The 19,606-nt window shown below is 38.6% G+C and overlaps 1 protein-coding gene across 4 annotated transcripts in view; it reads right to left on the reverse strand.

Annotated features, from left to right (window-relative positions):
* The window catches only part of RAF1 (Raf-1 proto-oncogene, serine/threonine kinase), a 75,717-nt gene that overhangs the window by 11,592 nt on the left and 44,519 nt on the right, over positions 1 to 19,606 (reverse strand). For 3 of the 4 annotated variants that reach the window (XM_078152212.1, XM_078152213.1, XM_020981083.2), the window contains 10 exons: positions 17,324 to 17,556; positions 15,916 to 16,028; positions 12,008 to 12,110; positions 11,530 to 11,687; positions 10,065 to 10,163; positions 6,007 to 6,160; positions 5,353 to 5,412; positions 3,325 to 3,352; positions 3,088 to 3,215; positions 2,471 to 2,588 (listed from right to left, as the gene is read on the reverse strand). In XM_078152212.1, the coding sequence (XP_078008338.1) occupies positions 2,471 to 2,588; positions 3,088 to 3,215; positions 3,325 to 3,352; positions 5,353 to 5,412; positions 6,007 to 6,160; positions 10,065 to 10,163; positions 11,530 to 11,687; positions 12,008 to 12,110; positions 15,916 to 16,028; positions 17,324 to 17,530 (1,168 nt within the window). In that variant the 5' untranslated portion in view covers positions 17,531 to 17,556. The remainder of the gene's footprint in view (positions 1 to 2,470; positions 2,589 to 3,087; positions 3,216 to 3,324; positions 3,353 to 5,352; positions 5,413 to 6,006; positions 6,161 to 10,064; positions 10,164 to 11,529; positions 11,688 to 12,007; positions 12,111 to 15,915; positions 16,029 to 17,323; positions 17,557 to 19,606) is intronic. The other variant, XM_020981084.2, reaches the window with a different exon arrangement.

Here is a 19,606-nt window from a genome sequence, read left to right on the forward strand (position 1 = left end):
TATTTCCCAGTAGCATGTGAAAACATTTTTTTTAAACATATGTTTTTAAAACTTTAGGTTTCAAATTTTCTCTCTTCCTCCCTCCCCACCCACCCTCATTGAAAAGGCAGGCAACTCAATATAAGTTGTACATGTGCAGTTATGCAAAACACGTCCATAGTAGACATGTTGTGAAAAAACTAACTCCATTTCCCTTAATCCTATCCTGCCCTCCCATTTATTCTATTCTTTCTTTTGATCCTGTCCCTCCTCAGAAGTATTTACTTCTGATTACCCCCCTTTCCCAATCTGCCCTCCTCTCTATCATCCCCCTGCTCTCTTGTCCCCTTCTCCCCCCTATTTTCCTGTAGGGTAAGACAGATTTCCATACCCAATTGAATGTGTATGTTATTCCCTCCTTAAGCCAAATCCTATGAGAATAAGATTAACTCATTCCCTCTCACCTTCCCCTGTTTCCCCTTCCACTGTAAGAGACTTTTCTGTTGGGATTTTTTTGTGAGATAATTTACCCCATTCTACCTCTCCCTTTCTTCTTCTCCAAATATAATCCTCTCTTCATTTTATTCTCCAGATATGACCCCTTAATCTTCAACTCACCCTGTGCCCTCTATCTATCTACATATACATACATATAATCTTTTTCCTCCAACTACCCTGATACTGACAAAGGTCTCATGAGTTACAAATATCATCTTTCCATGCAGGAATGTAAACAGTTCAACCTTAATAAGTCTCTTATGATTTCTCTTTCCTGTTTACCTCTTCATGTTCCACTTGAGTCCTGTATTTGAAAGAGAGCTGCTGTTTTCTATTCCCATAGCCCAAGGAAGAAGAGTGAACTGGCATAAGAAACAGTCAGTTATTTCAGACAGCATCTAAAGTACTTGCAGGATCCTTGGGTTGCTGCAAATGTCTCCTGTTCTGTTTGTCTTAATCTTGGGATCTAATTCTTTGTTTGTTTTTAAATTCAATTCTATTTTATTTTCAATACCAAATTCTCTCGCTCCCCCATTGAGAAAGCAAGAAAAACAAAGCCTTGGGATTGACTGCTAGAAGCTTTCCCTCTTAGTGCACGGGATCACTAGAAAGCCCAGTGGGCGTGGAGTCAGAAGTCCGGTCCTGGAGGCTGCCTCTGCTCTGTGTACCCATGACAAGTCTCTTCACTTCTCTGAGCCCGTTCGCTCTCCCAGAAACAGGGCCAATAACTACGGCTCTTGTAAGGAAAGTTTATGTACATGTACAAATGTGAGTTGATGTTATTACTTGTTAGTTTAAAAAAACACGTATGAGGAAAACTGAACAAGAACCTGCCCATTTATCATGTTAAAAGTCATAAGATCTTCTCCCTCCACAAAAGTGTTATTTCCATGGTTCACTGTGGCCCTGGTGACCTTGGGCTAGGACAGTGAGTGAAGGCCCTAGCAGGTCCTACCACCTGAAAAGGCCTCAAGTATCAACTCTGCCTCTGAACTGCAGTAAGATGAGGGCAGCTAAGTCTGGAGAGGCTCACTGCCAGAAGGGCAGCCACTCTGGAGAAGGGTTGTAGGGGAACCACCACTCATGAAAGATGCCTCCTAAAGTGTAGAAAGATTTAAAGCTGAGCTGACCAAAGGCAAACAGAGGCCTGTGAAACCACCTATCCCGGAGTCTAGCCCCTTCGGAGGTCTTTTGAGTTCTTAAGCATAATATAGCTTATTAAGCATATGCATATGCATATATATATATATATATATATATATATATATATATATATATATATATATGTATATATATATAGATATATATATAGATATATCTATATATATATATATCTATATATATATACATATATATATCTATCTATCTCCTTTTTGTAATGACTTATAGTCATTACTATGAACAACAATTTTCATAAACTAAACATTTTTAACCTCAAGGTAAAATGTGAAAATTACATCCTCTGTACATCTGTCAATTACAGGCAATGAACTTTCACCATGACACATGTAATTTGACAATACAAAAACTTTTATTTGCCACTAATGTTAGAACTTCCAAGGCTTTGGAAACATGAATATTTATAAAAGGTTGGTTGTTTTTTGTTTTCTTTTTCTTTCCCCCCTTTTGTTGGGCAGTGGGGGTTAAGTGACTTGCTCAGGGTCACAAAGCTAGTAAGCATTATGTGTTTGAGGCCGGATTTGAAGTCAGGTCCTCCTGAATCCAGGGCCGGTGCTCTATCAACTGCACTACCTAACTGCCCCCTAAGTTGGTTGATTTTTAATGTCCCTGTCCCAACTCCCCTATCCAAATGCTGTTTTTCATCTGCTCCACCTGCTCCCAGGGAAGGTAACTACTATGTAAAAATCTAAATTCAGCACAGAATTCTGAACTTGACCTCCTTGGCCTTTTTTGGATTATATTCTCACATCCTAAAAACACAGTAAGTTTCAAAGGAATGAAATTTGAAATAAACAGCTTGGTTTGTACTCACCGTGCCATTTACCCTTGTACACTGTCCCAAATGAACCTGACCCTATTCTGGTTGATAGCATGACTTCACTGGCTTCTATTTCCCAGTAATAACTCGAATCTCTCTGTCCACGTGGCCTCTGGAACAAGTAAATATGTCAGAATATAACAGGGGCAAATAAACCCACAGATGACCACCAGCATACTTCATGTTTTTGAACACTAGTGTGTGAAAACACTTACGTCTCCCCAACATACATTAGAAAGGCCTTCAAATAAAACTGCTGACTTTCTCTTTTATAGCCTGTGCTCAGGCACTTGTCCTCAACTCTGTCCTCCTCCCCTTCCTACTAGAACTCTGGCCTCTGATCCCGGGACCTCCCTGGACTCAGGTAAGATTTCCCCTTTCCTTTCTCGGCCCAGGCTGCACTGTCACTTCCTGGCCATTCCCCACCATGCTGCCAGATTTCTACCTTCCCTTCATGTGCCTCTCCCCTCATTAGAACATAAGCTCCTTAGAAACAAGAGCCATCTGGCTTTCTTCAATTTTTATCCCCAGTGCTGGGCACATAGTAAGCACTTAATAAATGTAGTATCTTTCACTATTTTGAAACAATATATCAAGCTGACCATACTTACAATTTTATTTTTCTCTTGTGTACCGGATGCTGGGGCTCTTTCTCTGTGTGTTGGAACAGGGGTCTTGGACTGAGACCAGCCAGTTGGACTCAGGTTGTTTGGACTGCTGGACAGAGCTGAAGGTGAGGCTTAACACAAAAAGACAAAAGCAATCAGGATACACATGAGCCGACAGGAAATCCAGAGTGATGAAAAGAAAACATTCTTACTGTTTGTTATGTGATGGCATACAAGTACCTGATTCACTGTGACTTCGAATTGCATCCTAAAACAGAAAAGAAAAAATGACTGGCTTTTACCCTGGAATAGATTCCCTAGTGGAAAGGGATAGCATAAGGAGGATATGCAGAAATGGAAAGCAGATTGTGAAATATCTAGAATTCAGAAATTATATAAATATAACCTGAGTAATTCTCTTTTGACTAAACAGAACAAATATAAATGACCAACAATATCCTGCAAGAATTTTACTCTAAGGAATAAAATGGCTTACATTAATTTGCTAAATATAGGAAATCACCCCCAATTCCCCCCCAACAAAAGACTGCTGAAATGTTAGCCAAGTAAGATGGCCTTGTCTTTAGTTCAATCCTAATTTTCTTTTTAGTCATAATTTTGCTGGGTTCAGTGAAACGTAGATCACACAACACAAAGCCGTTATTGACTATTCTAACTCCGTGTAAGCATTCAGCGAGTCCAAATGTAGGTTTGGAAGTGGACAGTGACTGCATGGAGAGAAGTGACTGGGCCTTGGTCACAGAGTGGCAGAGTCCGGCCTAGAAAACAGGTCTCCTGACTCCTGGTCCAGTCTTCTTTCCCACTGTAGCAGGCAGCCTCCAGCCTCCTCACTAGAATTCCATCTTAAATAAAAGACCTTCTGGAGTGACGCTGTAGACCTTCTTTTGAAAGCCTGCTTCTGTGACTAGTATTCAGAACTAATGAACAGAAATCTCAACTGGCAGGATAACACAAGCTTCATTTACTTCGTCATATAAAATGACTTCATTTTCTCCTCGTGAATACCCACTGCTAATAATAATGTGTAAGTAACTACAGTAATAAGTAGCTATAAAAATATATAAAAATACTTAAAATCATTTAGGTTTTTGGCAAGGAAAAAATTAAACAAGGGCCAATAAGGCAAATTAACAATCCTAACACCAAAACCAAAGCTTTTTTTATATTTTGGGTTCTTCAGGCTCTCTTAGCAAACTGTTTCTCTAAATGCTTTGAGATATCTTGAGATTTGAATTCTGACCCCATTACAAAACCAATCTAATGATTTTAATTAACTAACGTACATCACAATACAAACTAGAGCAAAGATTTCCTATGTGCTAAGATGAGTTCTACTCCAGTGCCTTCCTTTCCTCAACCTATATACATGCTTTATCTTAAGCCAGCAGGCACTCCCAAGGTTGTATTGCTTTGTCCTTTTAGAAACTGTCAAAAGAAATTATAAATACAAAAATTGAAATAAAACACAACATGCACTATAGAATTTGTAAACAACTAGGAAAAAGTAGAAACTGAACCTGAGTTCAAAGAACAGGGATGATTAAGATTCTTGTGCTAGTCATTTATTAGAATAGAAACACTTGAATTTTCTTCCTTTGAAATTTTCCTCTATTACTAAAACTGCTTAGAGAGGAAGAACCTGTGTGACTGAATCATTCATTCAGATGAGCACATCCAAAGTTTGGAGCCAAAAGCTTTATTAGATGGGCATGGGAGCTTAGCTTTCATTTTAGTTACTAGCAACAACAGCTGGTGGAGTAAATGATCCTAAAGGTAGTTATTTGGAGGCTAGAATAAATACCCTGCCATTTAAATGGCACATGCTTGCCAAGAGTTTTCAGGTGTTGACTGACAAAAATAAAGCAGCAATCAAACTATCAATGAAAAGACATACACAGGTTATAAGTGAGACACAAACAATTTATGAATGCTATAGAAACCAATCAGAGAAGAACTAGAGTTTCAAGTAAAAAAAAAAAAAGGAAAAAATAATCTAAGACTTGCCTGTGCTGACATATATGAAATTAAACAAACAAAAATCTAAGAAACAGTTAACAAGACAGCAAAGATACTCCCTACGGTAGGTAGCCTGTCAAGTTGCAATAGGAATGTTAGAAGTTGTGGAAACTAGTGTGGCAAGAAGTTCATGAGTTAAAATTCTCTCTTGCCTCGATCCTACACTGTGTGGCACAGTCTGGGCAATCCTGTTAATCACAAGAAAGCAAAGGCATGAAGAAGGATACCTACTCTTGCCCTCAAACATGACCGTCTGCACCACGCCCTGGGAGAAGTGTTCAGGCTGCTATTCTAGTCCAAAGCAATGAGAAATAAAGAAGAAAGAACACAGGTAGCATTTGAGTGTTTTCAGTTGCTACGAAAGAGGAATGAGAAAGAAAAGGAAACAAAAACACCCCACCAGGAAGTCGAGAAAAGAAAAAGCAGCTAGTAAGCCAAGCTCTGGGCACTTTACTCAAGGCAGAACCCCTCCCCAAATGGGATACTGCAAATCCTGCAACTTGTTCCCAGACATTTAACACTAGAGCCGTCTTCATGCCTTGCAGAGAGCTGGCCCTTCCCTCATCCTCTACACCGAAGGCCAAAACACCGGCATTCCTTACCATTAATGTGCTAGCTCAGTACCTGTGCAAGTTTGGAAGAGAAAGGTTAACACTAGGATTTCTCTAGGCAGTGATGCCTCTATCCCAACACTCCCATACATATTACTCAGCTGGGCAAAAGATGTTATAAAGGGAGCAAGGCAACTTTAAACATAAACGGGAATTAGAAACCATTATGATATTTCTAGTCTGAAATCCAGCATTGATATCTAACTTAGAAAATAAAATCTCTTCCTGGTTGAGGTTAGTGCTAAGCAGTTTTTATTTCCAGCAGTCCCATTACCTCTATAATCCGACTGTCCACTGGCATGGTGGTGCTGACCATATGAACATTTGGGGTAGATGTAGACCTCTGCCTCTGAGAAAGGGAGCCCTCTGAGGACGGTGGCGACGTGCTGAACGTAAAGGCGTGGGGCGTGGAATACCTGTGCTGGGAACTAGCAAGGAGGAAAAAGAGGCTCAGTCATCTTTAAACTTCACCATATGTAAAATACATTTGCATTGCTTCCCTCATAAAGATGTCTGGACACAAATTGTAACAAGAGTTTATACAGACTCCTAGAGCTCACTCCCAGAAATGGGAGAGATTAGTTTCTTTAGCAAAACTTTCTATCATTTTAGTAAGAAAAATTTTTAAGCGCTAGCCTATTGAAATGCTATTAAATCCTAAGGACAGTGGAATACATATAATGATGATAATAATAATAAATTTTTTCCTCTTAAATAATTTATACAGATTAGTCCAGAATGTTAAAGCATCTTCAGGACAGGGAAGTATTCACCAACCCATTTAACTAGTTGAAACTTGCCCACTTTAATTTACAGACTAAATTAAAGGTCTTTAAAGAAAATTTTGACAGTTGGTAAGAGGTAAGACCTGCCTAACATGTTCAGAAAAACGGTTAGGGCATTAGGCATTATTTAACTTTTGACTCCCCTCCCCCCCCCAACAGGCTTTCACCTTAAATTAACTGCTAAAACAGCTTCTCAGTTGGGATTAAAAATTGTGAAATCAGTTGTCAGACCCCTTAAAAATAACCACTTTCTGAACCTCCAACAGTTTTTATTAAGTATAGCTATAATTTTCATTAGTTGCTCTAAGGATTAGCTTGTGCTCTGTTCATAGTAATAAAATAAATCCCCTGTCAAACATAGTAATCATAAAAAATAAAAACAATTCTAAGTTTCCTTAAGGGAGACTGCCCAAATTATTCTAATTATGCCATCTGAGGGCCTGGCCCCACAATTTAAATGTTGGGTTGACCAGTGCCATGTCAAAAGGAATGATTTTCAAAGACAACTGCTCTCTTGCTTAGAGTCAAATGAACAAATAGCATTTTGCTTCTGTTTCTTAAGAACAATTACATGCTGAACCAGAGTTTAAGACACTACACAGATTTTGAGAAGTACTCTGATGTACTCAGTACAACTTCCTGGCACCCAGAAATTTTCCCTGTAAAAATTATGGCATTATAACACCTAAAGAAATACGCACAAGTGCCAAGTACCCTGAGCAGAGGTGTGGTAAAAGCAGGCCATGCTTCCCAGTCTACTTCAGACTCCACAAATCTGCTGCGCTAATAACAAGCAGCCACGAGACCAGACCATCTCTCCAACTTTACAACAGGTATACTAATGAACATACTGAAAGGAATGTCATAATGAATAATAATTTGGAAAAGTTAACTGGTTTAAGTTTATACATATAATATGACCCTAAACATTTTCAACCCTTGAAAAAAAAAATCACTCTTCTACTATTTTGGGATGCTTCATATCCTGCATTAATTTTAGGTAATTTTACGAATGAACTCTTTTTTTTTTTTGCTTTTAGGCAATTGGGGTTAAGTGACTTGCCCAGGGTCACACAGCTAGTAAGTGTCAAGTGTTTGGTCTGAGGCTGCATTTGAACTCAGGTCCTCCTGACTTCAGGGCCGGTGCTCTATCCACTGCGCCACCTAGCTGCCCCATGAATGAACTCTTTATAGCATTAAGTATCTATGTCTCAAACTCTTACAAAACTTGACTTGATTTTCAAGACTCAATCGGCTGAAGCAGTTATATTACTTATAAGTCATAACTGGCCCACAAGGCCAATAAAGTAGAACCCTGAGAACTATGTCTTTGGAACCATGTCCCAAAGTAGCAGAGTATTGTGAAAATGGGTGAACTTGGAATACGAATATATCTTCTGCAAAATTAGGATAACTTCTGTTAACTAAGTTATGGTTGTAACCTAAGTGTTTTATAAACTTTGAAGCACTGAATAAATAATGCACACTATGAATGTCTCTTTGCTATAGAGCCCAAGGGAGGTTATGGCAACTTTATGCCGTAAACACAGTGTACATGATTCTACTCTAAATTCAGTGTCTTTCACTCTTCTATTTCAGTCACACCCATGTTCTGGCAGGATTCACTTCCATGTGAACAACAGGGAGTATGAATAAATGTGCTTAGTGCTATGGAAAGTGATTTATGATAAAGAAATTCCATTTAAAATAACTATAGATGGTATAAGATACTTGGGAGTTTACCTGCCAAGACTCACAAAAACTATATAAACACAATTACAAAACAGTCTTCATACAAATAAAGACAATCTACATAACTAGAGAAATGTTCATTACTCATGGGTAGGCCGAACCAATACAATAAAAATGGCAACACTATCTAAATTAATTTACTTTTTCAGTGCCATACCAAACCACCAAAGAACTAGTTTATAGAACTTAAAAAAATTTATAGAAACAATATTCATCCAGAGAAAGAAAGGGTCAAGAATATTAAAAGAAATTGATTTTTAAAAAAAACAGAAGGAAAGAGCCCTAGCATTACCAAATCTCAAACTATACTACAAAGTTGTAACTGTCAAAACAATCTGGTATTAGCTAAGAAACAGAGAGGTTCATCAGTGGAACATATTAGGTACATCACATACAAAAGCAAATGGGCACTCAAAGATCCCAGATACTGGGCCAAGAACTCACTATTTGACAACAACTTCTGGGAAAACTGGAAAGCAGTCTGACAGAAACTAGGCATAGACTAACATCTCACACCATATTTCAAGATAAGCTCAAAATGAGTACATGATTTAGACATAAAGGGTGATATCATAAGCAGATTAGTAGAGCATGAAAGAAATCACCTGTTAGATCTACGGATGGGGAAGAGTTCATGACCAAACAAGAGACAGATAGATTCACTGGTGGCAAAAATGTATAAATTTGATTACGTGAAATTATGAAAGATTTTATACTAACAAATCCAATGCAGTTAAAATCAGGGAAAAAAGCAGGAAATTGGGAAAAAATCTTTGCAGAAAATTCCCTGATGAAAGTCTCATTTATCAAATTTGCAAGAATAAGAATCATGCCCAAATTGATAAATGATAAAAAGACTGATTAAGTACTTTTAAGGGGAAAAAAATCAAAGTTATTAATAGCCATATGAAAAATGTTCTAAATCACTGATAATTAGAGGAACGAAAATCAAAACAACTCTGAGGTACCAGCTTACACTCATCAGATTGGCTAAGATCACACACACACACACACACACACACACACACACACAAAAGGAAAATGACAAATACTGGAGGGGCTGTGGAAAACAGGGAGACTAATGCACTGTTTGTGAAGCTGTGAATAAGTCCAGTCATTCTGGAGGACAATTTGGAAATATGCCCCAAAAGTTATTAAGCAATGCATATCTTGTGACCCAGCAATACCACTACCAAGTTTATACCCCAAAGATATTAAAGGGGAAAAGGACCCATATATACAAAAATATCTAAAGCAGCTCTTTTTGTGTTGGCTACACTGGAAACCGAGGGGATGGCCCATTAACTGGGGAATGGACGAACAAGTTGTGGTATATGAATGTGATGGAATACTGTTGTGCTGTAAGAAATGATGGAAGATGGTTTCAGAAAAACCTGGAAAGATGTGTATGAACTGCTGCAATGTGAAGTGAGCAGAACTAGGAGAATAATTTATACAGTAACAACAATATTGTAAAGATAATCAAGTCTCTAAGACTTGGTAACTCTGACCAACCATAATTCCAAAGAACTCATGATGAAGCATGCTATCCACCACCAGGCACAGAGAAACACTGGACTCACAGAGTACAGACTGAAGCATATTTTCTTCTCTTCCTTTTTCTTGGCTTTCTTTGACATGGCTAGTGTGGAAATTAATTACGTATGACTATTCAAATTTACAATGGGTTTTGTTTTTCCTGCCTTCTCTGTGAGTGGGGGAGGGAGAGAATTTGACACTGAAAATAAAATAAAACTGAATTTAGGAAAAAAAAAGAGAAAAGAAAGTAATTTACCTAATGGGGATCTGGGAAACAGATTCTCGCATCCGACGCATTGTTAGGGGAGGTAGTGCTGGTACACCACTATCACCAACATTGGAATTTGGAAACAATCTAAATGAAGTTGGATAAAGACAGGTTTAGTTATTACTGCAATGTATAGAAAGACCACCTTCCATTTGATTTAATATCTCTACTTTTTGCAAAAGTACTAATTGCTTTAAACCCCCAAAATGACTCAGCCATATTCAGGTTTTTCCACCATCATTTAAAACTTCTGCAAAGTGAGGCACCGGCAGCACCGCCAGTGACGTACTAGACAATTAGGAAATGGAGAGTTAGTAACCTGCCAATGAACACCGCAGGACTGAGTCCAGGGACAATTAATGGGTATCCTTAATGTAAAGAGAGATCATTAGACAAAAGAGGATATTTTGAAAAGCTTATTACTAAAATCAAGTTAGGGCTTTGTAGAAATAATAGTCTGATCGCTACTTTGAAGCTACTGACAAAATGCCCACATTTACTTTTGTTTCAGTCTAGATGTATCTATTTTAATATCAACTAATTCTATCTTTTCATCTAAACACTTCTTTAAAAACTAAAAATAAATTAAAAAAATTTTAAATTATTAAAAAATAAAAACACAATAAGTAAAAAAAAGTATTCATTTAGTTCTTCTTGTTAGATTTTCCTATCAACTAAATTCAACACCAAACATTTTAAATAATAGGACAGACTGGAAGAAAAGCACTTTTGAACAAAAGAGACATATACACATATGCACATGAACAATGCCATTTTCATGGTCTAAATCAAGGATTTCTAGCTTCTTATTTAAGGTAGCACCTTTTATTTTTCAAATCTACTCAAAAGAACATAAATGTCATGAGATGAAAGCTCAACAGGCACCGAAGGAATACATATGTTTTTACTGTGTGACTACAAATTTCAGTAATGATTCTCATCCAGAAAAGAAAATCATCTGGCCAAGTACTGTTCCTGCTGATGTCTACACTATTCAGTTATGTGAATACCTCCACAATTTTCGGCCACATTTTGGAGAGAATGTGTTTTCTAAGATGTATGTGCTAGTTTATGTTCAGCTATTCTTGTAAACCTAATGCTACGCAATCTCTAAAAATTTCCTATCGAGTCTGTCTATGTGCAGTTGTCTTATTTAACTGAATCATGTCAAGACTCTACTGGTTGGTTAGATGCCTGCTCAGCACATATCTGCTGATCTCAGAATGCTAGATTTGGCTGACATGACTTCTCCCTGACACCAGGTGAGTGTCCAACATTATACTATTTTTGCCTTCACTTTTGCAGATGTTGTTATTAATATGCTGTAAGCCCAGACTTGTTAATTACAAAGGTCTAATAAGCCCTGTAAACACCTGTAATACTGATTTTCCAGGACACTGTTTACCTCCCCCATTACAGTATTCAACACATTTTTTAAAAAGAGAACCCTTACAAGAGCTGTCTGATATTACTCCAATCCACACACATAGTGGGGACCTTAGTGCTACAGTGCTCGTGAAACTTGTAGCCACATGTCTGACATCGAAATCCATTCAGCAGGAACTTCTGACAAATATCACAGAAGGCAAGCTTTAAGAAAGTTTTTCGAGCCTAGGAGATGAAGAAAATGGGGGACAAAACATTATACACTATGTCAAACAATTAGTAAATTAAAAAAAGTCAGATGACTTAATTTCTATGTGTTGTACCCTCCCCCCCTCCACCTCCCAAAATTAAAGGATCTAGAACATAGGAAATCCATAACAAGAATTTTAAAGATATTTTGTCTGAATAGCACTGCATTATAAACTATATTATAACCACAGCTTCTGATTCAATAGCACAAATGCTATGAGAATGTGAAATTCCCAACTTATGAATCTAAAAATGCAAAAAAATATACTACAAGGATAAACGGAAAAGCAACTTACAAAATTGTGTGTTGTGAGGGGGACATGATCCAGGAAATCTACTTGAAGTTCTTCTCCCACCAAAGAGGCGGCATCAGTATTCCAATCTAAACGTGTTTTTTTCCTAAAAGTAATTTTAAAATGTATCAAAATCAAATTACATTATCCATACTAGGGACTGATATTGATGAAAATGCTGTCATCTTGAAACAGAAAATTCATTTTTTGCCACTATGGAAAAATGTTACAGTCCTATGCTAATGATTTCCAATTTGCCATGTCACAAAGCCAGTTATGTGTCAAAGGTGGGATCTAAAACCAAGTCTTGATAACACCAAGGCCAAGTCCTTAACCTCTAGTCTATACCATACTGCCTACTCACTAGCTGACTTTAAATCAAACAGTCCAATTCTCTGAATTAGAGGCCACAAGGGGGTGCCATAGTGCAGAACTGGGTCTACAATTAGAAAAACTGGAGTTCAAATCCATCCAGCCTTAGACAATTACTAGTCATGTAACCCTGGGTAAGTCACTTAGCCTCTGTTTGTCTCAGTTTCCTCAGCCATAAAATGGGGATAATAACAGTACCCATTTCTCAGGGTTGTTCTAAGGATCAAATGAAAAAATATCTGTAATATCAGCTACTCACCCCAAATCTAATGGTAAAGGGAGGTAAGAAACAGTTATTTCCAATATATCCTTGAAGGTAAGGCCTGTCCTAGAAAGGGCCTGATGTCACCCTAAAATAAATCAGATTAACTTTCTTCAAGAAAACCCTATTTAGCCCTAGAACAGCTCAGATTTCTGTGGTATCCTACAGACTGGGGATAACTCAGCATGGGTTGGACCTCTTGCAGTCCCACCTATCAACTCTGTTATCAGTCCTTACTGGGTCCTCACAGAGAAGCTGGCCTGCTAAGGTGACAAGGAGAGGAGAAGCTTCTGTTGACTTCACTACATTCCCATTACCTAAGAGAAATATGCCTTAAAGGTGGAAAGAAGTTTAGAATTAGTAAAAGGAAGTACTATTTACAGAGTGAGTGGTAAACTTATAGAAATTTTTGTTCCCATGTGGTAGAAAAAAATTTTTTAAATCTCACTAAAATTCCAGAATATAGGATCATACAGGAAACTGACAGTTTCAACTAAACCTCTTAGCTTCTGAGGTTAGCCTTCATGACCTTTTAAAACAGCCTTTGGTCTCTCTAGGAAGGAGACCAGTGAGTTGGACGGATGATATGTCCAACCCCAAGTGGTAATCTCTAAACTTTTCAAAACCACGCACAAGCTCTGTGGCCCATGCACAAAAAGCATAGACGCACATAGACAGGTAACAAACCAGAAAATACTGACATCTTTTTGAAGGTCAGGACAATTAATGTGAAGGCCTGAGACAGATTTCCATTGTATCAATGTCTCCTTGCAGAAAAGGTAAATGGCTTTGGACTGAAGAAAGGTGAAGAAATGGACATGGAAATGGCGTAGCCCCTGCAGTCCAAGGTCACTTTGGGCACAACTAACATTGCACCCTGGGTTTTCAGTACACAGGGAGATGACAGGTTCACCTCCCAATTACTGTTGTCATTCAAGAGAAGGGCTCAATTGTGGAAATGTGAAACTCCTCAGGTGAAAATATATCTACAAAAGCACAGAGGACCAAGTTGGCTTGTGCTGTTTGTCAAGCCCAAACAGATCAGTTAATTTTTGAAAGAAATGACACTGAATTTATCAAACTGAGCTGCCCTGATTCAACAGGCCATGAATGTACAACCGAAGGATAGTCAGACCACAGGATGGATTTTGGATGGCGTCTGTGTTTCTGAGAAAGGGGCAGTGTGTCAGATCCAGCAGAAGAATGAGTTTGAAAACTTGTAGAGATGCCGAAGGCAGTGTCCTGAGGACTCAACACCTCCTCAAATGTTCTATAAAATACATTTGGTCATTTGGGGGGTTTCTCCTTTTCTAAACATCTGTTGCCACCCTGATATGAGATAAATTTTATGAAAAATGTGCTGAACTACACTAATGGTACAATTAGGCAGGTGACCTTCTTTTAGACCAAGCCCAAATTCCAGGAGGTCTTTTTTTTTTTTTAATTTTAGGCAATTGGGGTTAAGTGACTTGCCCAGGGTCACACAGCTAGTGTCAAGTGTTTGGTCTGAGGCCGGATTTGAACTCAGGTCTGGTGCTCTATGCTCTGCACCACCTAGTTACTCCAAGGTCCTTCTACCAAGCTAGAAAGGCTTTGAATACTTATCTTTTAGTAGACAGTATTAAGTTCAGACTGCCTTCCTGCCAGAAGGTTGCCATCTATTTCTGAACCATAATAAAAAGTGAATATTGGCGGGAAAAAGAATTAAGTCCTACAGAGGGATATGTTAAGAAGATTCAACAAAATTCAATCTCACAAAAACTATCATGTGTTTTTCAAGATAATGTCCTAGGAACAATCCCATAATTGCAAGCCTTTGGTTTCTTTTTAATTGCTTATGGACTCATATCGATCTGTGATCTCATTCGTGTGAGCACTCCTTCCCATGATGCAACTCACCACCCAAATGTGCCTGCCCCTCCTGTACGGCTCTGGTCTATGTCCACGTAGAAATGGGACAAAAAGAGTCCACACAACAGGCGGAGTGACTCTCCTTGATTCCCCATAGATGACAGTGAAGCAGATGGACTGGGCCAGCTCTCACATGCTTTTTCTTTCTTTGCCAAGCATCAAGAAGTGTAATAGTCTTTGGAAAGGCAGGAGGGGTAAGAAGGGCCAAGACCTTTTCTATACCGTTTGTGCCCTATGTTCTTTCAGACACTTTCAGTGTTGGTCCCTCAATGCTCTCTCAGCAAGGCTCTCTTCTTGGTTTACTTGATCCAGTCTAGCTGCTTTTTCCAGCTTTGTTTTCCATGGTGCTGACAGCAATCTAAAGATGGCGGCTCCACTGGCCATTTTCTCCTTTTTATCCATATACCTTATTGTTACACGACCTACATTTCCCAATATATTATTCTCCCCTCCGGAAAGCAAGCCCTTATAAGAAACAAGAGGAAAAAAATCACTCCTATCTCTTCTTAGAGGCTGTAATTTCACATTTTTAAATTTTTTGTTTTGTGGTGGCAGTTCTTCCTGTTTCCATGGTCTATTGTTTCCTTGGCTCTACTTCACTTTCCCTAAATTCATGTAAGTCTTCCCATGATTCTGTGTTCATCATAGTTATTGTTCCGTTACAATCACGTTCCTCCCATGATTCTGTGTTCATCATAGTTATTGTTCCATTACAATCACGTTCTTCCCATGATTCTGTGTTCATCATAGCTATTGTTCCATTACAATCACGTACCATCCCCCAATCATTCTAGCCATCCACCAAGTGACGATCATCTACTGTGCTCCAGTTTATCCCTACTACAACAAGTATCAAAATAAATATTCTGACGTATATGGGACCTTTCTTTGAATCATGACCTCCCTGGCGTATATGCTTATGTGGGCCCAACTGTCCTAAACGGTGAAAAGTGTTATCAAAGCCAGATCATCATTGTACCATTTCTCTTGTTTGTTGTGGGTCCTTCCAGTTTCATCCTTCGATGTTTTCAGGATGACAACTATTCATCTCTCACCAGGCTTTCTTTGAACTTGTTTTCCCTACACTGCCCTTCTGTTTTATAAGGCAATACTGCTCGTAATCAACCATTCTTTTCCATGAGACTTTACACGTATAATTTTATAGTCTAAACTGGCATTGACCTTGGCTACCATAGCCGACTACCTGGCAAGAAGAGTCACTGTTGGCAGGCTTTGAATAAGGGTAGATACTGTTCTGCAGTGAGGTAAATATTCACTGACTATAGAAAGAGCTGCAGTTATCTGAGACTGGGAAGTACTTTTTGGTCATAGTAGCTAACTTGCGTATGTGTTTGAAGATTCTTACCCTTTGTGTTCATGGAGAAGCCTAAAAACTGCACAACATTCTGGCTGCAGGCCTCTCACTTTAAGAGCCTTCATAAGGCAATCATGCAAGGTCATTCCATTTCGAACATTAACCTATAAACAAACAGGTAGTTTTAGAATAGAACACAAAACCTTATTTTAAAAATTATGCACTAACTTTAGACATAAAAATTAAATATACATTCATAATTATTTATACTTTAAAAAAGGGTTTCTATGTACAATATGTCTACAAAAGTTTGGTGATCCTGTAACCCTTCCTATCAATGTCTCATTTTTAAAGACAGATGATTTCATCTGCAAAAACGGGATCACTTCAAATTTTGTTTGAAGCTGACCAGTACTGTCATTAATCTAATCTACATTTGAGTCAATCTAGTACACAAGTAGGATTGAGTTTTTTAATATGAGAATTCAGGTTTTGATCTATTCTCATTGTATAGATGCATCTCCTAGCTACAGATGAGACAAATCTGCTTCACAGCCAAACATCAATTCTAGCTCACATTATCGTCTCCTCACTCTGACCCATTACTGTCTAAATCACCCATCTGGGCACTTGATCATGTATTATTCTATTTTATTTTCCGTTATCAGTTCCTTGAGGGCAGGAACCGTAACTTAATACTTCTCTTGCTCCCTGTAAAATCCTAACAATATTTTCTTGACTATTGTGGGAAAGCATTTGATTAACCTTCAAGTCCAAAAGCAATGTTGTAATTATTAGAAGTGTGGTCTAGTAGAAAGAGTCCTGACTCCAAATTCAAAAACCCTAGGTCTGAATTCTGGCTTAGTTCCAATGCCCCTTTGTGACCTTCTTTCAATTAAGACTATGATAACAATAGTTGACATTTATAAGCATTTTTAACATTTACAAAACACCTTAAATACATTGTCTCATTTTGTCTAAGCCTCATAATGCTAAAAAGTAAAATTACTGGGCTTCAGTTTCCCCATCTATAAAATGAAAGAGTTGCACTAAACTATCTGTGAGATCCCTCCAAGATCTAAACCCTGCGGTTATAATATAAACAACAAGGCAATGAGCATCTGCTTTGGCTTGGGGGAGGTGGGCTATGTATCATTACAGGCAAAGGCAACAGCACTAGAAAAAGAGAAGTGTGGAAACTAGTGGGAACGTAAAAGGGAAGTCAAAGAGACCAGAAGGAGGCTGACGCTGCAAAGGCCTGTGGAGGGTGGTCTGCTAGGCCAATCTCCCCATTTCACAGAGGAGGAAAACCTGAGGCTTAGAGGGGAAGTCATTTGTTCAAGGTCATATAACTAGTTAAAATGGAGTAATATAATAACTTTCTATTTGGATGAAAACATTTAACTTCTGCCCAACCAAATCACATCTCAAAGTTTGATAGTAGCTACTACATACTTACCACAGTCCTTTGCTTGTTTGGCAAGAAAACTCGGATAGTGTTACTTGTTTTGGAGGAATCTGTAAGTTTGCCATCATCTGATGCCCGGCGCTGATAGCCAAACTGCTGGACAAGAGTAGGAGAAATACAGCCAGAGCCATCAAAGACTGAATCTTTAAATCCAAAACCATTACTGATAGTCTTCCAAGCTCCCTGAAAATGCTCCATTGATGCAATTTAAACAGCAGTTAAGCCTAGCAAGAGAAAGATAAAAACAAGATAGTTATAATTCTGAAATAATCTGTTAAAATAGCAAAAATGAAACAAATATCAAGGCCCAAGGTCACACAGTGAATCAGTGGTTAAGGTAGAATCAGAACCCAGATCTCTAGTTTCTCTGCCCAGAGTCTACATTGTGGGGCAGCTAGGTGGCACCACGGTGGATAGAATGTTGGGGCTGAAGCTGGGAAGACCCATCTTCCAGAGTTCAAATCTGGCCTCAGACACTTACTAGCTGTGTGATCCTGGATAAGTCACTTCACCCTGTTTGCCTCAGTTTCCTCATGTATAAAAGAGCTGGAGAGGGCAATGGCAAACCACTCCAGTATCTCTACCAAGAAAACCCCAAACAGGGTCACAGAGAGTAGGACATGACTGAAACAACGGAATTACAATAAGTTATCAACACTCATCTGTTAATCTGAGAAGTTATTCCCCTAGTGATAACTGATAATCTTTCTGTTAATGACTTAGCATGAATATTAATTGCTTCCCACCTTCAGCACATATACTGCAGATCACAGACTCCTAATCACCTGATATTCTCCTCTAAAGACTGATGAAGTTGAAAGAACCAGGGAAAGGAGTTTTAATCTTTCCCCTGACCCTTTAAGTAAGACAGGTTGGCACAGTAGTCACAGGACTGGGGTTCAAATCCTCCTTTTAACATTATATAGGTAACCTTGGGAAAGCTACAAGCTCCTTGGCCTCAGTTTCCTCACTGTAAAACAAGGGAAGGGAATGGACTAGTTAGCCTATGAGGTCTGTCCCTTCTGCTTCTCCACCTATGGACATTACATACTTTTCAATGACAGCCACAGTCTTTACCTTTTCCATCACCAGATACATGAGTATCCCTTCCCTTGGCTAGGTGTAGTCTTCCCTGATGATCTCTTAATGTTGTTACAATTATTTATTTTGGATCCTAATACACATTAGGTCTAAAAATCGTACAAAAAATTTGGTCTTAGGTAAAATAAGTTACATAATAAGGTAGTAGTTTTCTATTGCTGTTAATTGTCTCCTCTCTGGCTAGCACACTTGTCTCTGTGACCCTGGGCAAGTCACTGTCCTCTAGGCTCCTTTCCTCATCTGTAAAATGAGGGAGTTGGACCAGATGACTTCTAAGACCCCTTCTAGCTCTAAATCTATGATGTCACAGCATTCCAAAAACAAAAGCCCATACTTTGATAAAAGGCAATGAACTGTGATAAGATGCGTGTAGACTATCACCCAAAAGAAATGGTCTACTTGCAGGAAAGGAGCATCAAATCCCACTGAGGGCCGGGGGGGAAAAAGTACACTTCAAATACAGTGCAAAGATACAAACAGTAGAACCACATACATGGTAATTCCAAGATGCCACCAAAGGATATATGAAAGGAATCAGCCGAAGCCAAATCCCAAGTACTACTATCTCCACAAAACATTTCAGGATGGATATCTGTCATTAAAATCTGAATGGGTCAGAGAAATAGCAAAGCTACCTCTTAGCTGCCATCCTTCTATGGCCACCTCCCATGTTCAGCACCACAGTGGCCAGTACGGTTTCAATCAGCCAAGAACCTTGGACTGTTTGACTTATTCAAGCCATTGTAATAGAGAGGATATCCAAGGGTTCTTAAAAGAGCAATGGCCTAGCAGTCTTCTGAGCTCTTCGGTTTAGAGGCTGAATTTCACCACTTCTTAGCTGTCTGACCTTAGGTAAATCATTTCACCTCTTAGAGATGGCTACTGTTCTGCTTATATTATGGTTCTTACAAGGATTTATTGAGGACAAGCCTGTATTCTTTAGACTATCTCAGTAAACCAATGTGGAAGGTAAAAAGAACTCGCCAGCCACACTGTGCTTTTAAACAGATACATACACAAGATAAAACCAAAGGAAATAAGTGCATAATGTTCTCTTAAAACAGAAGCATTCTGGGAAGTAGAAGGCAGAGATAAGTATAATAACTGCTCTGTTTTGCCTCGCTCAGCACAACAGCTTAATTACTGTAATGAGGCTCCTTTACACCATTGCAC

Source organism: Phascolarctos cinereus, unplaced genomic scaffold, assembly GCF_003287225.1.
Source record: "Phascolarctos cinereus isolate Bilbo 61053 unplaced genomic scaffold, phaCin_HiC Scaffold_4;HRSCAF=312, whole genome shotgun sequence".
NCBI lineage: Eukaryota > Metazoa > Chordata > Mammalia > Diprotodontia > Phascolarctidae > Phascolarctos > Phascolarctos cinereus.